Here is a 19917-nt window from a genome sequence, read left to right as displayed (position 1 = left end):
GCTCTGGCTCTCCTCATTATCAGCACAGAACTGGAACAAGTTACATACAGCTGAATTCCCATCATTCTCCTGTATTCCCACTAACAGAAGTTATAAATGCCTGGGGACAGGAATAGAAAAGACATTACTCAGCTTTCACTTTACTGAAAGCATTTTCTTCACAGAGTAAAGCTAGCTACAAAGCTTTCCTGTAGCTGTCCTGTATCTTCCCCCCGCCCCCCCTTCACTGCTAGGAATTCCTGTACAAGGATTTGGTACTTACTAAGCTCTGTAATTAAAGAACAGATGATTAAGAGCTAAAAATCAGTTTATATCTTTTCTCCAGAGGCACTACAAAGGATGCACTTACAAAAGACAAAGAGTATGAAGAAATGGAGACTAGACAGCTTCAGTATTAGGTGCAGGATGACAGAAGACTCCATCAAACACGAGCAATAACATTGTGGCCCAGCAGAGCCTTCTTTCAAACCAACATGAAAGCCTCTCTCTGTGTAGACGCATCAACAGTAGAAGAATACCACAAGAAATAAAATTTTAAATAAATAAATGAATAAATCAGAAGGAAAACCCCATGCCTCTGTAACAGGAAATATCCCACCATTTTCAACATTTGTTTGTCTCAATTTATATCTCTCTGAGTTTTGAATACAACTGTCCTAAGGTGTATATGTAGAGACTAGCCAGGAAAAAGACCTAGTTACTAAAGCTCGGGGGATCGAACTATCTTAAGCTTTAGGAATGTTGACTTAAGTTAATTAGATGCCCTCAGAAACATCTGCAATTATATAAACCTTGACTCCTGAAATTAATTTGCCTCTAACAATAGCAACTAGCAATTGCAGACAGACTACGTAAGCACAGGAAAAGCAGGAAGTTTTCAAGAGAGCCTTTCCTATTTATTAGATTCTTGACAGGACCAGGGACCAAATATAAATACAGCATTTGTGCACTCCATAAACAATTTCAGCAATATCTTTCATACTATTATTTTACTTTCCACTTTTCTTTATTTATTTTTTTTGGGGGGGCGAGGGGGAGATTTCCACTGATTGGCCTTGCCCTGTCTCATTCACCAATTATTTCAAACAATCTATTGATTACCAACAAGCAATTCCTAACCTAAATGTGTCAGATCACAATACTGTTCACAACAGGACTCAGTATTAATGCTGAGGCATTGCATAGGCCTTGTAAGTACCCAAGTATTCTGTAAAGATAAAAAGAGGAAGAAAATACACAAAAATTCCCTTGTCCTCCTTGCTACCAACTCTTACACACTTTGGGATAATATCTTTACTACAACAGCAGTTTCTAACCCTGAATATATAGCTCTGTATTCTATATTCCTCTATTAACCTAACATCAAATTACCACAAAAATGAATTGTTTTTTAACATTTAGAAATGTGTTCAGAACCCTCAAAACAAATAAGATCGTGTATTGCTCTTAAAAAAAAAAAAAAAGAAGAAGAAGGAAGAAAGAAGGAAAAAAAAAAGAAAGAAAAAAGCATACCTAAATCAGAAAGCACAGCTTTCCTACTGTAGGAAATCTTTTAACTACTGTAGACTGTCACAGCTGAATGACTTATTGTCAGGGCTAAATCTTTTTATCTTGAAGAAAATTTATCCTTCAGCTATAGTTGTGTACAGTGTCAGTGACATCCAGTCACCTGTTCTATTAACTGCAGCTAGGATCTCTGCGAAGATGTCGAGAGGACCAGGCTCAGACTCAGCTCCTGTTAAAATTGACAGCTGTGTTCTCAAGCACCTCTGCTCTGAATACACCTGCTGATGACATACTTATCAATCTTGACCCTTGAAAACACCTGTTAAAAGCATGCTATATTTTGACTGTATGGAAGACTTATTTTAGATTTTGGAGAAACGTTTGCACAACTTCGACCATCATTAATGTTTTGTTTAGTTCCAAAGCTTGCAATAAAACTCTCACATATATCCTACAAATTGAGATGAAAATACAGCATTCAGGAGTACTCTATTTATTGCATAAGTATGCGTGCAAAAGGGGCATAAGCAATGTCTAGTTTCCTCTTTCTTTAGGGGATATAAGTGTATTTAAGAGGAATGTATTTTTAGTACTTATGAAGGATGCCACCTAGACTACCCTTATTCTTTAAGGTCTTCTCTCCTGCCACCAGCAATATTCTTTTAAGTCCCAGCATTTTCTAGAAAGGGCCTAGACACAAATCAGAAATACAGGATATATCCCTTACATTACCCAAGTGAGATACAAGTTTTACTTGTTGGGAGCTGTACTACAGCACTCACATAAGCAAACATGCATGTGTACACACACACACACACACCCCTACTCTCCCCACCAGTTCTTTCTTTTTGTAAGAAACATATAGCTTTGCACTTCAGTAGGCTTTACACCTACAAGAAAGGTCAGATGGAAGATCTGGGGAACTACAGGTCTGTCAGCCTGACCTCAGTATCAGGTCATCTTGAGGGTGGTGTGTGGGATCCATCTGTGAGGGATCAGACTCAGTCAACGTGTTCATGAAAGGCAAATCCTGCCTCACCAACCTGATCTCCTTCTACGACCCCACAAATTGCCTAGTGGATGAGGGAAAGGCTGTGGACGTGGTCTATCTAGTCCTCAGTAAGGCCTTTGACACAGTCTCCCACTGCATTTTCTTGGAGAAGCTAGAAGTCCACGGCTTGGACAGGTGGACTCTTGGCTGAGCAAAAAACTGGCTGGATGGCTGGGTCCAGAGTGTGATGGTAAATGGGGCCAAATCCAGCTGGCAACTGGTCACAAGCAGTGTCCCCCAAGGGTCAGTGTTGGGGCCAGTCCTCTTTAATATCTTTATCGACGAACTAGATGAGAGGATTGAGTGCACTCTCAGCAAGTTTGCAGACGACACCAAGCTGGGAGGAAATGCTCATCTGCTTGAGGGCAGGATGGCTCTGCAGAGGGATCTGCACAGGCTGGATCCATGGGCTGAGACGAAGTGTATGAGGTTCAATAAAGCCGAGTGACAGGCCCTGCACTTGGGTCACAACAACCCAATGCAGCACTGCAGGCTTGGGGCAGAGTGGCTAGAAAGCTGTGCGGCAGAAATGGACCTGGGAGTGCTGGTTGATAGCCGAATGAACATGAGGCAGCACTGTGTTCAGGTGGCCGAGAAGGCCAATGGCCTCCTGGCTTGTATGAGGAACAGTGTAACCAGCAGGACCAGGTGCTGCTGGTGCAGCAACACCTCAAATACTGTGTTCAGTTTTGGGCCCCTCACCACAAGAAACACACGGAGGTGCCATACATGCCATCAGTGCCCAGAGAAGGGCAACAAAGCTGGTGAAGGGGCTGGAGCACAGACCTTACGAGGAGTGGCTGAAGGAGCTGGGGTCGTCTGTAGAAGAGGAGGCTCAGGGGAGACCTTATCGCTCTCTACGACTACCTGAAAGGAGGTTATAGTGAGGCGGGGGTCGATCTATTTTTTGGAATAACTACCCCTAGGACAAGAGGAAATGGCCTCAAGTTGCACCAGGGGAGGTTCAGGTTAGACACTAGGAAGAATTTCTACATGGAAAGAGTGGTGAAGCCTTGGAAGAAGCTGCCCAGGAAAGTGGCGGAGTCAGCATCCCTAGCTGTGTTTAAGAAATGTGTAGATGAGGCACTTAGGGACGTGCTTTAGAAGCAGGGTGTTGAAGGGCTTGTGGTTGGACTTGATGGTCTTGAAGGTCTTTTCCAACAGTAATGATTCAATGACTCTATAAGACAAGGGAACTGTTTCTAATCTGTTATTACTCTTCTAGAGGAAAAGTGTGTGGGTGGGTGCACAAGCACATTATTCACATTATTTTTCTAATTCATTATGTCAAGAATCTGTACATCAAAGAGAGTCCAAAGTACTCACGGTGCAGTACGTCAGTAACATATTTTCACTCATCTTTGAGGAATGTTTTCACCTCATCCTGAATGCAATTTCTTATACCGCCTTTGAAATTCTGAACAAACAATACAAATCATACTCACAAAATCACAGAATGATGGAGGTTGGAAGGGTCCTCTAGATCCAACCTCCCTTCTCAAACAGGGACAACTATACCACTTGGCACAGGGTTGCATTCAGGTGGATTTTGAAAGATGGAGACTCCAAAGATGGAGACTCCACAACCTCTCTGGGCAGCTTGTTCCAAGGCTGTTACTCCCACAGGAAAGAAGCTCTTCCTCACATGGAAATGGAACTTCCTGTGTTTCAATTTGTATCGATTACCCCTTGTCCTGTCACTGGCCACCACCAAGAAGAGCTTGGCCCCACATTCTCTCCTCAGGTACATATTGATCAGATCTCCTCTCAATCTTCTCTTCTCCAGGCTAAACAGGCCCAGTATTTCCTCATACAATAGATGCTCCAGTCCCTTAATCATCTTCATGGCCCTACGCTGGACCCTCTCTAGAAGCTCCACGTCCCTTTTGTGCTGGAGAGCCCAACACTGCCCCCAGTACTCCAGATGTGGCCTCACCAGAGCTGCAGAGAGGAGCAGAATGCCCTCCCCTCTACCTGCTGGCAACACTCCTCCTTCTGCAGTCCAGGATCCCAGTGGCCTTCTTGGCCACGAGGGCACATTGTTGCCTCAACTTGCTGTTAACCGGGACTCTCAAATCCCTCTCCACCAAGCTGCTTTCCAGCAGGTCAGTCTCTAGTCTGTCCTGGTGCCTGGGGTTATTCCTCCCCAGGGGCAGGACCCTGCACTTGTCCTTGTGGAACCTCATGAGGTTTCTCTCTGCACAACTCTCCAACCTGTCCAGGTCCCTCTGAAGTGTCGGCCACTCCAGCCAGTTTGGTATCACCTGCAAACTTGTTGAGGGTGCACTCAGTGCCCTCATCCAAGTCATTGATGAACCAGCTGAACAGTACTGGAGCCAGTACTGACACCTGAGGGTTATCACTGGCCATAGGCCCCCAACTAGGCCCCATTTATCACAACCCTCTGAGCTCTGCCATCCAGACAGTTTTCAATCCACCTCAACATCCACTCATCTAGCCCACACTTCCTGAGCTTCCCCATGAGGATATTTTGGGAGACAGCGTCGAAAGTCTTGCTGAAGTCAAGGCAGACAACATCCACAGCTCTCCTCTCACCCTTCCAGCCAGTCATCCCATAGAAGGCTATCAGATTGATCAAACACAATTTCCCCGTGGTGAATCCATGTTGACTACTCCTGATCACCTTCTCTCCCTTCACATGCCTAGAGACGGTCTCTAGGATGAGCTGCTCCATCACCTTTCCAGGATGGAAGGGAGGCTGACCGGCCTGTAGTTTCCTGGCTCCTCCCTCTTGCCCTTTTTGAAGACCGGAGTAATGCTGGTTTCTTCCAGTCTTCCAGTACCTCCCCCACTCTCCATGATCTCTCAGAGATGATGGAGATCAGCTGAGCAATAAACTCGCCAGTTCCCTCAGCACTCTTGAGTGCATCCCGTCTGGGCCCACAGATTTTGCATGTCTAGTTTATCTAAATAATCTATAGCCTCATCCTCCTTGACCAGCAGAAAGTCTTCCTCTCTCCTGCTATTCTCTCCTGTCTCCAGGCTCTGTAGTCCGTGGGGACAAGCCTTAGCAGTAAAGGCAGAAGCAAAGAGGGCATTTAGTAATTCTCGCGTTTCTGTATCCTCCATCACCAAGGCAATCCTCCCCTTTCAGCAGCAGGCCCACATTTTCCCTGGTCGTCTTCTTGCTGCTGATGTATTTGGAGAAGCCCCTCCTGTTGCCCCTGTCATCTCTTCTTAAATCTAATTCAAAATGGGCCTTGGCCTTCCTTATTGCATCCCTACATTCTCTGACAGTGTTTCTATGTTGTGCCTATGTGGTCTGACCCTTCTTTCACATTGTGTATTCACTCTTTTTCTCTTTAAGTTGTCCCAAGAGCTACTTGTCCAACCACTCAGGTCTCCTGCCCGCCTTGCTCAATTTCTTTCTCCTAGGAACGCACTGATCCTGAGTTTGGAGGAAATAATGCATGAATATCAGCCAACTCTCCCAGACCTTGTTTCCTTCTAGGGCCTCGGCCCAAGAGATTCCTCTAAGCAGCCCCCTGAAGAGGTCAAAGTTGGCTCTACTGAAATCCAGGGTTACAATCCTACTTAGTGCCCAGCTTCTTCCTTCGCAGGATCGTGAATTCCAACATCTCATGGTCACTGTAGCCAAGAGTGTGGTCATTCCATCAGATATCAGCATGGTTGAAATCCCCTTCAAGGACCAGGACCTGTGATCATGAGGCTACTTGCAGCTGCCTACAGAAGGCCTCGTCCACTGCTTCTTGGTCAGGTGGCCTGTGGTAAACACGCACGACAGTGTCACCTCTGTTGGCCTGTCCTTTAATCCACACCGGCAGACTCTTGACTCACACTTTGTCCTCCCCTATGCTGGGCTCCTTCCTAAAAAGCCTAAAGCTATAAATGGCCACCTTCCAGTCATGAAACCTGTCCCACCATGTCTTAGTAACTACAGTGAGACCATGGCCCTGCGGTCACATATGCATTTCCAGTTCCCCTTGTTTACTCCCCATGCTGCGTGCATTTACATAGAGGCATTTGAGTTGGACTCCCAGTGTGCCTCTCTCTCAAGCAAGGGTAGCAATAACTCAACTCTGTGAGCCTTCAGTAGCTCTCCTCTTTTGCTGTTTTCCCTCTCGAGGCTCTGGACATCCTTCGCTGGCTCTGGAGTTAGGCTGGTATGAGTGGCATGGATTGCCATCCCCTACCTTATCACCTGCTTCCTGATGATACCTCCCTGCCGTGATCACATAATCACAGAATAGTTAACGTTGGAAGGGACCTCTAGAGATCATCTAGTCCAACCCCCTGATGAATATAGTTTAAAACCTTCACCAGTGAGCCCTGCTAACTCATTACCAAGGGCGCTCTTCCCACTTTGGGAAAGATGAATCCCATCTGATGCCAGCATGCCTGGTGTCATGTAAGGTTTCCTATTGCTGAAAAAACCAAAGTTGTGGCGATGATACCAGATATACTCCAACCTTAACTTCTGCTGCACCCCTCTACAGCTCAGTAAGAGGGGTGAAATAGTCCTGCAGTGCTTTTCCTTGTTTGTGTCACAAGCCTAGTATTTCTTATGGAGACTCCCTTGTTTCCAGATTACCCTTGAGCTTCTGTCATCTGTATAAACACTTCTGATTTATGGGAACAAAGAGTGGCTTCTATTCTTACAGACTGATATTAATTCAATATCAGTAATTGTCTTCTGGCTGGCAGAGATGGAGCTAGATTTTAATCACTACTTAATACGTCAGCTAACTAGGTTGTATTTTTCACACTATCAACAAAGAGCAGCAATCTAAATCTAAAGAAATGTGAATAGAGTTAAAATATACATTTAACTGATGTTAAAGGTAAGTGTTTAAACAGTCAATTAACAATGAAGCATACATGTAATTAAACATGACTATAAAGATTTAGAACATCATCGCAGGATGATGCATCTTGCTTACCTTCCAGTTTGGTGAACTGCAAAGAGAAATAGTCTCACAGCCAAACCGGGTGAACTGTCTAGCTGTCTAGCAATGGACAGCATGTTGCAAGGTGGGAGAAAAAACGGGAATGCAAAAGCAATTCATTTTATGCCAAAATGGACAATTTTTCTTAAGTATCTTAAGATGCTCCAGACAGAAATTCTGCAAGTCCTTTACAGGATACAGATACAGCAGGAAATGATAAACTGCAATACTACAAGCAGGTGTGGACAAACACAGAGTGGTAGGCTCCTCAAACTGTTGAAATTTTTACTACAACACTGTATTAATTTCATATTTAAAAAAAAAAGAAAATGAAAAGTTCTTTCTTCCCACTCACAAGAAGCTGTAAAGCTGAGAGGACAGGGAAAAAAGAAGTGTAAGTTTACTTGTTTGCTGCTGTCTGTTATATACGTGAGCATTAAAATGGAGTATTTTAACATACAATGTTATATTTTACCAGTCTGAAACAGTCTCTTGCTATTCCACAACAGAACATAAACTAATGCTATCAGAACTGGTAAAGCTACTCCATACTTTCACGTCTGTAACACACAGTAGAACTTGAATTCCTAACCTAATAGAAAACTTAAAAGGCATTTGACAGCAAGAGTAAAATTCTAAAATAAGATCTACAAAACTGGGAGATGGAGAGAGGTGGAGGAGGGAGGAAAAAACAGCATTTTTCTTATGCTACATTTTTTACCTCCATATGTAATTTGGTGATGAGATGCAGTCAAATTGTTTTATCTGGAGAGAAACGCTGAACAGAGAAATGGCATATAAGCCTTTTTCACAACAATGTTTAGAAGCAACTAACATACAGTAACTATGAAGAACTCAATTTTCTCTTCAGACTGTGGACTTGTAACTGGCCCAATTCACACACTGTGGTGGAGAGGGAGCCTCTAAGTTCATGGTTTGGAGACTTTCTTTACTTAAAGGTCAAGACTTTGATCATGAGACAGACTCACACAACTACTCTGCAGGCTCTGCCAAACAGCCACTTGTCTTTTGCAGAGCAACCAAGAGACTTCAGCCCCAGCCTCGGACAACCCTCTTTCTTTCTCATTTGGAGATGTAAAAAAGCTGATGGTTGAAACCTATGCAATGATTTTGAGAGGCGCACAAACAGCTGCTAAGATTAGACCAGTAAATTCACTTTCACATGTGAACTAAAACGGAATATGAGTTCATGTCTCTGGAGACGAAAGACTATAACTCTGAGCTGCTCCACTCTCTCATCTCAAGAATAAATGCTTTAATGCTATTTCCTCAGATATGCCACTCTTCCAAAGAGTAAATGGTGCCTTTGCTTATACTTCCTACTGCTGCCACTGCTGCAATCCTAGTCTGAGTAAAATTCTCAGGGGCAGGAACAAACTCGACCACGTAGCAGATAAATTTAAAAAAGCAACATTTCTGTATGTGCTTTCTGTGACTAGGCTCTCTGAGCAGATCGAAAGCAAAGGCTGTATAGGAAAGCACCACACACTTCTTCCTCTCATACACAAACTTTGATGCCTTTCAGCATTATATACATCATTTTAAGGGAAGGGTCTGTACTTCCTCCATATCACATAGAGATTAACTCACATATGTCTCTGAGGAGTGGCAGAGAGGAAGCTTATCGAGACTAACTGCACACTAGCCTTATTGATACAATTCAGTCTAGAAACTCTTTGCAAATTAAACAGCAACTCATTTAGAAGAAAATCTGTAATTCACAGAAATGTGATTTACAATATTTTTGTAAACCAATGTGTGTTCTTTTAAAAAATTAACCTACCATTTCATTCCTTCTGACTCAGCTGTAACTCAGCCATGACTGCAATTGACTTTGATGGAATGTTAAAACCTTTGTTAAGTAAAAAGGCTGCTGAATCAGCCAACTTATCACTTGCCAGCTCTCTAAATTTAGGAGAAACTGTTCCTTCAAAGGTTGCAAAGTTTACGGTTCGTCACTGTCTTTCTCAAAAATCAAAAACATCCAAAATGGGGCAATTCTGCTTCTCATTAAACAAAAAACAAAACAAAAAAATATTTACTTGCCCTGCTAACCCACTGCCCGCAGAAGATTATGCAAGATTCACCAAGCAGTATTTGCCCTTCTCTGTTCTCTGTGAGATCTCACAGACTCTATGTCTCCATTTATTTCCTGAGTTATAAAAGGATGGCAGTACCTAAAGAAACAGTCAGAGGATTCTTCTTCCCTATCAGCTCATCTTTGCTCAGAACTTTTCATCTTTAGTGTGTAAAAAGCAAACATACATTTATTAAGTAAAATATTTTTTATCCTCAGTAGTGTAATGTAATCAATGTACAATAAGATTAGCAATAGCCATTAGGAAAAAAAGTCACTTTGGTGTGTGACGGTCTGTTGCTTAATCAAAGGCTGGTTCACTTGCTAACTTATTTAGTGTTAGGCACTGTACACAGTGCCATTTCCACATAGAACAGATTCAAAACTGTGTCAATTACAAAAAGATTTAAACACAATTATTGCTACCAAGACTCATCTGTCCTTCCTAAATTCTATGAAACAGGTAATTGTTGTTGGAAAATTACCGTGCTCTGGACAAAAAGGTTATGTTAGGAGGCTTAAGACTGATAAATTGAAAGTGGAGGAGGGGAATTTACAAAAGCAGATTATGATTGCACAAAATGGAAACAGGCCAGTGCATTAGGTCTATTACACACTGTTCAGTTATTGTCAAATGACACGGTACAGGAGGAAAGCGCGTGGTCTGACATCATGCAGATGTCATTCATTTCTAAAGCACTCCTAACCTTTTCACTGCCACATGCTACAGTCTAACATTAGCCTCTCATTAGAAAAGTGATGTTATTACAGGTGTTACAGATTAGTCCAATAATTGCTGTCACAAGCCTGTCTTCTTTGGAGAGAAAGAACATTGCAGGGACCTTTTCAAGTCACTGAAGCACTGCATCTGACCTCTCCCAAAACTGCAGACTGACCAAAAGCCCTTCTGTCTGCTCCAGATCTGCCCTTTCTATCTAATATCCCAGCCTCTCCCTAGTAGCCCCCTGCCATACACTCACTGTCACCTCAAAACAAGCATGGCTAAAACAGAGCTTTTCCTCCTCCTTTTATTTCACTTCTCTCTTACAGAGACAATAAATAAATAAACAAAAATAATTTTAAAAAAACGCAAAACCTATCCTGTTCACCATGGAGGTCCTTAACGGTGTCACCACGTTCAGTTCAGACGCACGCATCTCCCGGGTGCGCACACACAGCCTGCAAGCAGCCGAGTCCTGCAGATCCTTCCTGACCAACCTCCGATAGGAGCTGACGCTCCAGCTCTCATGTGATGACTTGCTCCCAGCAACATCCTCTCCCCTGGCTTCCGCAGAGGCAACCTGGCTCCTTCCAGAGCCCTGGTGGGAAAAATCCTCCCTGCTCTGTCACTCTGACCCTGCCGCACTGGCTCAGCGTGTCCACCCCTTGGCTCTCTTTGCTCTACCCCATTAAACAGAACTGCTAACCTTCACTTTCTAACCTTTTCAAATCTTTCCCTGCTTCATCGGTCATCCCCCATTGAACAATAAAAAGTTCAAATAATTGGAATAATGAAAAGCTCCAACTGGTCCATAACAAAAGACTCACAGAAACAGGAATTAGATCCTCACATTTTTCTCATGCTGCCCCTATGGTTAAAGGCATGTTCCCAAATCTCCCTGTTTTCCTCTTCTACGAACTCTTATTTAGAGATTCCCTCTGTCAAAATGTGTACAGACAGGTTGATATATATAAAAGCTAGCACTTTTCTATGACTTTCCCTGTTTCCTCTGCTTCTTCCTGCATGCTTTCCAACTCCGTTTGTGGATTGTTTAAGAGAGGGACTGAAGCGAGATTTTGTTGCCAGGTCTTGCCAGCATCTTGCACAGCAGGATTCTCGTCAGTACCACAGCAACACAAACAATGGTATTTGTAGTATGATCTCAGGGTAAACTGATGAACAGCGCAGTGAAGAGCTTCTGGAAACTAGCATAGTTCCATGTAAAACAGTGAATAAAGTATGACAGCTACACAAATAATTCAACACCCAAAAAGTTATTCAGGATAAAGACAGAGTGAAGCTGCATCATTCCAATGTACTTCTGCTCTACCAAGGGAGAACTCACCAAGATGTGTTTTATTCTTTCATTTCATTTTTCTTTTTTTGTGAAAAGGGAGAAAATATTCCTGCACTAGAGAATAACAAGTGCCAATTTTATTTCCCCTTGCCTCCTTAGAGCTAGAAATCCAGGGGAGAAAAAATATTCTTATCTCTCTGCTTCTGCTATGTACCTGGGGGTCTACATGGGTTTGCTTATATCACAAAAAGTTCTTCAATCACCCTTTATACTTTCCTTCCAACTGTGGGCTATCCTTTAAAGTATTTTTACACATGTTCCATCCAATTTGGGGGTCATTTTTGTTTGTTTTTAAGGTGGGGCTCCCCCTCCTCTCTTTGGTGGACTAGTGTTCTAGCCAGAAGACCTTATTTTAAGGATTAAGCCTTTATGATCCTTTTTCCAATTTCTTATTTATACTTATGTGCATAAATTCACATGTCCTTCTTAGTTCAGCTTTTCGCATCCCTTAAATACAGACTGCTCTTACATTTCAGTCAGCAGCCCTATAACAAAGCTTTACACTCATTTCATCTGTATTTCTTCGTAAGTCAATCCTTCTCATCATTGTTACGATTCTCTGAACTCCTCCAGTTAACAAGTACTTTTAGTCATGTGCTAACTAAAAGTGAATGAAGCATCCACCATGAAACTGAACTGCAATGATGACAAGGAAAGAGATTAAGAACATAGGATATAATTCTCCCTAATAAACAGGTGTGTGTGCATGCATACGCCAGTTTGTGCATGCACGTTTGTTTGTATGCATCCACATATAAATATACCGTATAAAGGACTGTTATTGCCTTACTATGTGATATAAAGTCTGTATCTCAAAACTGCATGATGTTTTACAATTATATTAAACTACAAGAATGTCTTACTTAAGTTACAGTAATGCTCCCATCTCCATTCCACTATTTTTATGTTCTCAGATTTTCTTCCTAACACAATGTATATTTGAAATTACTCTGCACTAAAATTTTTCCAATATTTATTTTATTCGTTTTACTCACCTTAGTATGCCTTTAAGATGCATGCAACACTGCTCACAATTATTCCTGGTTTAAATATTATCTCAGAACTACATTAGTGCAATGTTTACTCTTTTTTCCTCATTATTGATGGACCTGACTCCTAGGTTCCTGATGGAGGAACGTACATGGATTCTTCTGACATATTTAAGGAATAAAAGGTTAATCAGATTTAAGTCTCTGATCCTACAACCATTTTGAAGTGTGCACAACTTACATATGTGCATTGTACCACTGAAGTCAATACCATTACTCATATTCTTAATTCTGTACATATTGTAAGTGCCTGGCTAAATGGAGTCAAGTCCCCTGTGTGCTGCTGAGCTAATGCAAAGAAGATATATGAGGAGCTAAGGCCTGATTGCTTGTCTTAACACTTCAGGTTTTTTTTTTCCTATGCTTGGATAAGTTTAGCAATTTCTGGGAAAATAACTGTGCACTTCCTCTAAAACATTTTCTCTCTTCCCATAAAGCCAGCACTTTATCCATCTAAATCAAATATTATTTTCAAAGTAACTACTGCCTATCACTGATAACAGAAGTGCAGATAAGCGACTAAAAGACAATATGAATAAATACATAAGTGACTCAGCTTGTTCTTAAACTGTGGTCACATAAATCTGCTAAAGTCATGCCATCATCTGTAATTGTTCTTTGAACTTTGCTGCCTCAGAAACAAGCACAACATTCATTTTTCATAGCTATCAAAGCAATACCATAGGAGTCTTTTAGTAGTTTCTCAAGGGCATCTGCCTGGTCATGGGCCTGGTCCTCACTTTGAAAAATATCCAGTGACATAGTCCAATCTTTCTCAGCGTACATCTCTCTGGGGCACAATTCCCTATTTTCCCCATGTATTGTTCTGCCCGGTGTAACATTGGTTTGGCACTCTAGTCTCTTTTCCTATGCTTGCAAAGGACTAAAAGAATTTGAAAATTGAGGGTTTGTTGGAGTTTTTTTGTTTTGTTTTTTTTTTCTCAAGCACTGGTAACTGCTGAAGATGACACAGCATTTAGAAAGATTATTTCCTCAGCTAATCTGCTATTCTCTGCAGAGGCAGACCTATCCTTCAGTTGGTATTTTGAAGCAGTTCCCTGCAGTATGTGGATATCTCAGTACTGCCTATGCATAAAGCCCTTTCTTGGTACTTTTTCTGTCCTCTTTCCTTCCCTGAAGCCAGTACATGAAACATGAGGCTCTTCACTGAGCATAGAGCAAGGATAGGAAGAAAGAAGAATTGGCCGGCAGTAACTTTCTCAACATTTCCCAAGGAGACTTCAATCAATCTTTTTAATTCTCACAGTTTCTCTCTTGACAGACTCCCCAGTTCTAATTCCAAGCAGTCATTCAGCTTCATTGCAATCAGTTTGAAGCATGCATGACTACCTGAAAGATACCAAACTTAACTACCCCAACACTGAACACAACATTTCACATCAGAGAAGTACTGCAGAAATAATTTCTGAATTTGTACTTCTCTTAATTGCCTTTACCATTTTAAATTATTATGAAGCATAGCCACACTGAAGAATTAGACTTTTGATTTATCTTTTGTAATTACATTATTACAGGATGATATATTGATTAATCAGTCACTCTTCTCACATTTGAGATATTAGCTGTATCTGAAAATGTCTGGCAGAGAGAGGTAGAGAGAACTTCCACCAAAGACATTGCGAATACAACATTCTGGGGAAGAGACAGCTAGATTTTGTGAAACATTATATTTTTCTACAAAATCTTGTAAAGTTCTTCAAATAAATCAAGGACAACCTAGTCAGTGTGTTGTTTGGCGTATCTGAATGTCCAAAAACAGTATTGACTTCTTTCCCAGAAGCTAGTGAAGAAACTAAATCAACAGAGAAAAAGCGGGGGAAATCCTCTTAATAAAGTAGGAAACCAAAGATCAGAATAAAAGATGTTTCCTTAACAAAAGAAAAATACCTGTTAAGGATCCTCCACAAGAATGTGTGCTGAGACACATGCTGTTCTTCATATCCATAAATAATAAATAATATTATTTCCAGTAGGAAAGGCAGGGAAATAATAAGGTGACAAAAGCTGCAGACAACACCAAAATATCCAGGAGATTCAGATCTAAAGCTGCCTATAAGAGCTGCATAAAGCACTCCTGATGCTGAGGGACTGGATAAAAAATAACTCGTGAAAATGACAGCTGAGAAGTGCAGACTAAGAAAGATATAGACAAACAACCCCACCTGTATTATTTTGACTATATTAAGGTATCATTTAAACTGAGTGTTACCACACTCAGATTCTGTGAAGATTTTATCATAGAAAAATGCCTTCTCACAGAAAAATAAGTAAGTAGAATATCAAGAACTCTTAAGAAAAGGGAACAAAACTGAAACATTGTTATGCTTCTGCATAGATCTATTGCCAGCTCATGCCTTAAATACTGCAGGCAGTTCTACTCTCCACTTCAAAAGGCTACAGAAAAAAACAAGTGACAAGGATGACCAGTGTGCTGGAGCAGTGGTCATACAAGGAAGGACACTAGAAAACCTTAGCTTGGGGGAAAAAAAAAAGGAAGAGATATGATAAGACCTACAAAATGTCAGAGAAAGTTAATGGGAAATACTTATTCAAGATACGAGAACTGTAGAGCACCCATTAAAATTGTCAGGAAGATGGTTTGAAAAGAACAAAAAGAGATTTTGCCCCACGTGCACGGAACACATGATAAAACAGAAAAACTCACTGTCTTGAGTCTTTTCTGGACCCAAAGTACAATTGAATTCCATAACAGAATTAGACAAATACATGGAAGATGGCTCTACCAGTGGCTAACATGTTAGTTCAGATACAAAGTGAGCTAAGCATGAAAAACTGATCAGCAGATATATGATCACTTTCACTCACAATCTGTCCTCATTCAAGACACAACACTGGCCTACAGGGCCCTTCGCTGTCACCTAGAATTTGACTAGTCTTTGGGAGAGACTTGGGAAAGAAAACTTGCAGGAATTAACCAAAAAAATACAGCCTTTTATTAAAGCATGAGTTGTATTCTGCCATATTTTCCCTCTAAAGCTTTTTCCTCTCAGTTTTGTATAGAAGATACATAATTAAGAAATCTATATTGAAGATTACTAAGAATGTTATATGACTATACAAGTCACAAAAGCAAAGTTTGTGGCTCTTAAAGAAAAAAACAGCCTAATAGACACTTAAAATTAAAAAATAACATGCAGAGAGTTTCCCATTCTAACTATCAATGAGGGCAGACAATGCAAAATTCTTTCAAAACAAAAAACTGTGCAAGTCCTTTTTGTTGCGTACTCCTAGACTAAAATTTGTTCCATGCAGAAAAACAGCCTTGATTAATGTTGTGGCTGGAGCCAGATCCAAATGAATGATGAAGCACTTGCAGTAATAGGTTCTTCTGCACAGTCTGGAGTAATTGTTCCTCCTGTACAGTACGGAGATATTGCTCATGAGTAAGGAAATCTTTTCTTTACTCATGCTGAGTACTACTTAAGCACCATAATCAGTTTAACCTAATAAGATTACCTATGGCGTGAAATACATGCACCGCAAAACCAGCATCATCTGCAGCGTTTATCATGTTCTGCAGATGCGGGTGCAGTAGCATGGGAACACAAAACTTAATAGTTCTGCACCATCCCCCTGCAGAACTGCACCTTACATCAGTGGCACGTAAGACAGCACCACTCCTTGGCCCTCAACTCAGTAGTCTATCACTACCTAAGGTCAGCAGAGGAAGATTCTCCACTGGGGGCTTGGCCAAGAAGCAATATAGGCGTTTGAGGAGCCTTCCTTTTGTGTAGCAGAAGGCAAGTCTCCGGCTACTCCAGATTATCTTATTTGGAATAACTGGGGTGGGCAGGTAGGGCTAGTCAAGCTGCACGACTTGTCTTTTCCTGAACATTCTAGCGCTGGGATCCATCCTCCCCAGGTGCCCTCAGCTGCGCAGTGATGAATCACACTCAGACAGACACCCCTCTGTTCGGAAGACCTGCCTGAAAACATGCATTCGTCTCCCATAGTTCAGAAGCTATTAAGGGGGAGTTTTCAATTCCTTTGAGAACCTGGAGTCCTACTTACATAGCACGTTTATAAAGGTCTGTTACTTAGTTGTTGTGGTATTGCCCATATTTCATCTGAAATAAACCATGTTTTCTGTTTTCCATGGACTTCTTCAAATTACATTTTTTTTTTGATTATCAACAACTATTCAGCAAGATTGTTTTCAGTAGTAAAATCAAGTTGCCTGTATTGCTCACTATTTACTAATGGGACAACAGGGACCGTCATCACAATACAGTTAATTTTGCTACTACTAAAGAAACCACACTTACTATACTCCAGTACAAAACTTTTCAAAACAAAATCTCCAGTTTAAAGGTTACAATACAGTAAGTACTATGTTGAAGTAGATTAAGTATTTGCAACTGCACTGTAATATCTTTTAGCTGGCTACTGAAATTTAGATTGTTCACAGAAGAACATAAGGGAAATGCTTTACAAACTTAACTGCCATGTCATCAAGATGACATACTTGATGTTTATATTCTATGCTAGCACAAAGTTAAACATGTAGGAGGCCACCAGGAGATTAATTTTCTCTTCCATTTTGACATACTCCCAAAAAGTGCCTTCACTCATTTCTAAAATTCTAAAAGGACAACAAAAGATGGCATAACACCCCATTCTTTCTAATTATTACATACAAAGTATGATGTCCACACGAAAAAGAGCATCTTTGTTTTATGATTGCTGAGTTCTCAGAGATTCAGAACAGGCCCACAGAACCAGCAAGAACTACTGTTCTAAGTGTCAACAGTGAACTTGTCTATAGCAGCTTTCCAAAGGGGGAAAAAAAATGTAAGTATGTAGGCCCAAAGCCCCGCAAAATACATGGCAAAACCACAAGAGTGCATGGGGACTGTTTTAATAACCCATTATCAGTCCCATAACTGAGCCTGCCTGTGAGAAGTGGGACAGTCAGCAGGAGTGCAGAGTCCACAGAGGCAACAACTGTGAAACTGGGTTTTGCCCCTCATGACTGGAAACAAGATGGGCTAAAATCATCCCATCCTTGCAAACATCCCACTGTTGCCCTGCATTTAAAGAAAAAAAGAAAGAAAGAAAGAAATGAAATGCAGGAGCTGTTTGGAGACAGACTGTCAGCTTCTGTAAACACTATAAATGTAGTGCAGCTCCAGCACAACGGGCTCATCTGAAAATTGGCCATATATGTCCATGTGATTCCTAACACGACCCTAACTACCTACAGTAGATGAGCCTGTTACGGTGCTGATCTACGATTACATTTGCCAATTCCCTGTTTCAGCCTTTCAGCCTGTCCTTCTCAAACTTTGTGACATTCAAATCACAAGAAATTACATGGGACAGTTTTTCCGTCTTCTTATATAATTCATTCTCCACTCAACTATGCAACTTGACGCCCCTTAAAGACCCTACAATAAGTACATGAATGACGGCAAACGCGGCCCGCTCCCAGACCCGCGCTGCACCTGGAGCGGCGCGCACACCAAGCGGAGCATTATTCAGCAATAATCACGGGGCTGCAACCCGCACCAGCAGCGAGCGCCCCGCGAACGCGCCGCAGCCCGCGCGTGGCGGCGCGCAGCCCGTGCTGAGCGCGCAGCCCCCAGCCACAGCCGCAAAGTTGCGTTTCGAGGTGCCCCCCCGCCCCGCGCCGCCCCGCGCCGCCACAAACTCGGCACAAGTTTCGCGGCCCGCCGCGACTCACCAGCGCGGCGCGGGCGCGCTGCAGGAAGCCCTCCATGAAGCCCTCCATGCTGCGGAGCCGCCGCCCGCGCCGCGCCGAGCCGAGCCGAGCCGCGCTGCCCTCCGCGCCCCGCGCCGCCCCGCCCCGCGGCCGTGACGTCAGCCGCGCGCGGCCCCGCCACGCGCGTGGCAGCCCGCGCGGGGGCTCGTGGCGGGCGGCGCGCGGACGGCCCGGCCCGGCCCGGCTCGGCCCGGCCCGGCTCGGGGGTGCCCGAGGGCCGCGCGGTCCTGCCCGGCGCTGCGCAGCCCGTGCGAGGGCGCAGCGGGAGCCGGGAGCGGGCCTGGGAGTGACTGCTGGGCTTGCAGTGCCGCCCGCCCCTCACACCTCTGGTAGGTGCCACAGCCATAAATACGGAAATAACACAAAGAGCAGAGTTTTTATTCCCGTCAAGTTCTACCCCACTCTGGAGCTAGGAATGGCTGATCATTAATATACTAAGTGCCGTGAGATCTGGAATTTTTTCCTCTCATGTATTATTTTACAGCTCACTGAAGATATTACTGTAAAGGCTAAAAGCTTTTGCTTCCTTACTAGCAAACTTTTTATCTTGTGAGTCTAATTCAGTCTCATTTGATTTGCCATTTTTTCCATGATATCTTCCAGATCCTGTTACTGAATTATTTGTCATGACCAATCTTTTCTGCCTAGTCATATGTTCCTATTCCAAAGTGTTCTAAAGAACAGGACATGGGAATGAATAAATATATAAATAAATAAAACGCACATATGTACCATAGCCATTCAAACCAAAAGGTAAATCTTCATTAAAATATTATAATAGATCGAAGCTCAGTGCAAATGATATTAAAAATATGGCAAATTACATTGTTTTATAGAAAAATAAATGAATTTCCTACATTTACTGATTTTTTTGAGAATCACATTAGATTTATCATTATTCTGGTCTTGGGAGTCTAGTGGAAGATTATAAAATTTGCATCATGCGCTTTTATCTTAAAAATGAAATTGATGTATTGCAGGAGTTCCTCCGTAATTTGAGGTGCAAAATTGAGGTCTGTTAAAATTTTATGCCAAATAAGAAATATAATCTTGCAAAATGCACTAAAATATGTATTTCTCTTCAGCAAAGACTTCAAAACAAGTGAAAACAAATCTAGCCTACTACAGGCTAGACTTCCTGCTACAGCAGGAAAAAGAAGTTTGGGAAACTGGTGCTTGAAGTTGCTGTTTTGCTGCATATGTATTGAAAAAACTGTGATGACAGAGGGGAGGCTATTGACAGCAAATAGCTGATGAACGATAAAAAGCTGTAAGAGCAAGCAGAGTTTTACTCTTTAATACCAGTAAACACACTGATTGCTGTATGTAAAGTTTTTTTGGCGACTTACCTCTTTGCACATGCATTGATCAGGTCTGCACTTGTATGTTTATGGACTGCGCCCATAACCACATTTTATGCTCTCATAAAATGAGAGCCTTACA

At 42.2% G+C, this 19917-nt stretch overlaps 1 protein-coding gene across 1 annotated transcript in view; it reads right to left on the bottom strand.

Annotated features, from left to right (window-relative positions):
• The window catches only part of PRUNE2 (prune homolog 2 with BCH domain), a 134353-nt gene extending 115859 nt beyond the window's left edge, over positions 1–18494 (bottom strand). Inside the window, exon 1 of the mRNA XM_088522079.1 lies at positions 18436–18494. Within this exon, the coding sequence (XP_088378205.1) occupies positions 18436–18483 (48 nt within the window). The 5' untranslated portion in view covers positions 18484–18494. The remainder of the gene's footprint in view (positions 1–18435) is intronic.
• Positions 18495–19917: the final 1423 nt, after the last annotated feature.

The sequence above is a fragment of the Tinamus guttatus genome, unplaced genomic scaffold (genome assembly GCF_059628265.1).
Source record: "Tinamus guttatus ecotype Peru unplaced genomic scaffold, ASM5962826v1 Tinamus_guttatus_pri_ptg000146l, whole genome shotgun sequence".
In the NCBI taxonomy this organism is placed as follows: domain Eukaryota; kingdom Metazoa; phylum Chordata; class Aves; order Tinamiformes; family Tinamidae; genus Tinamus; species Tinamus guttatus.
Note: the sequence above shows the minus strand (reverse complement) of the source record. Positions and strands in the feature narration are given on the sequence as shown.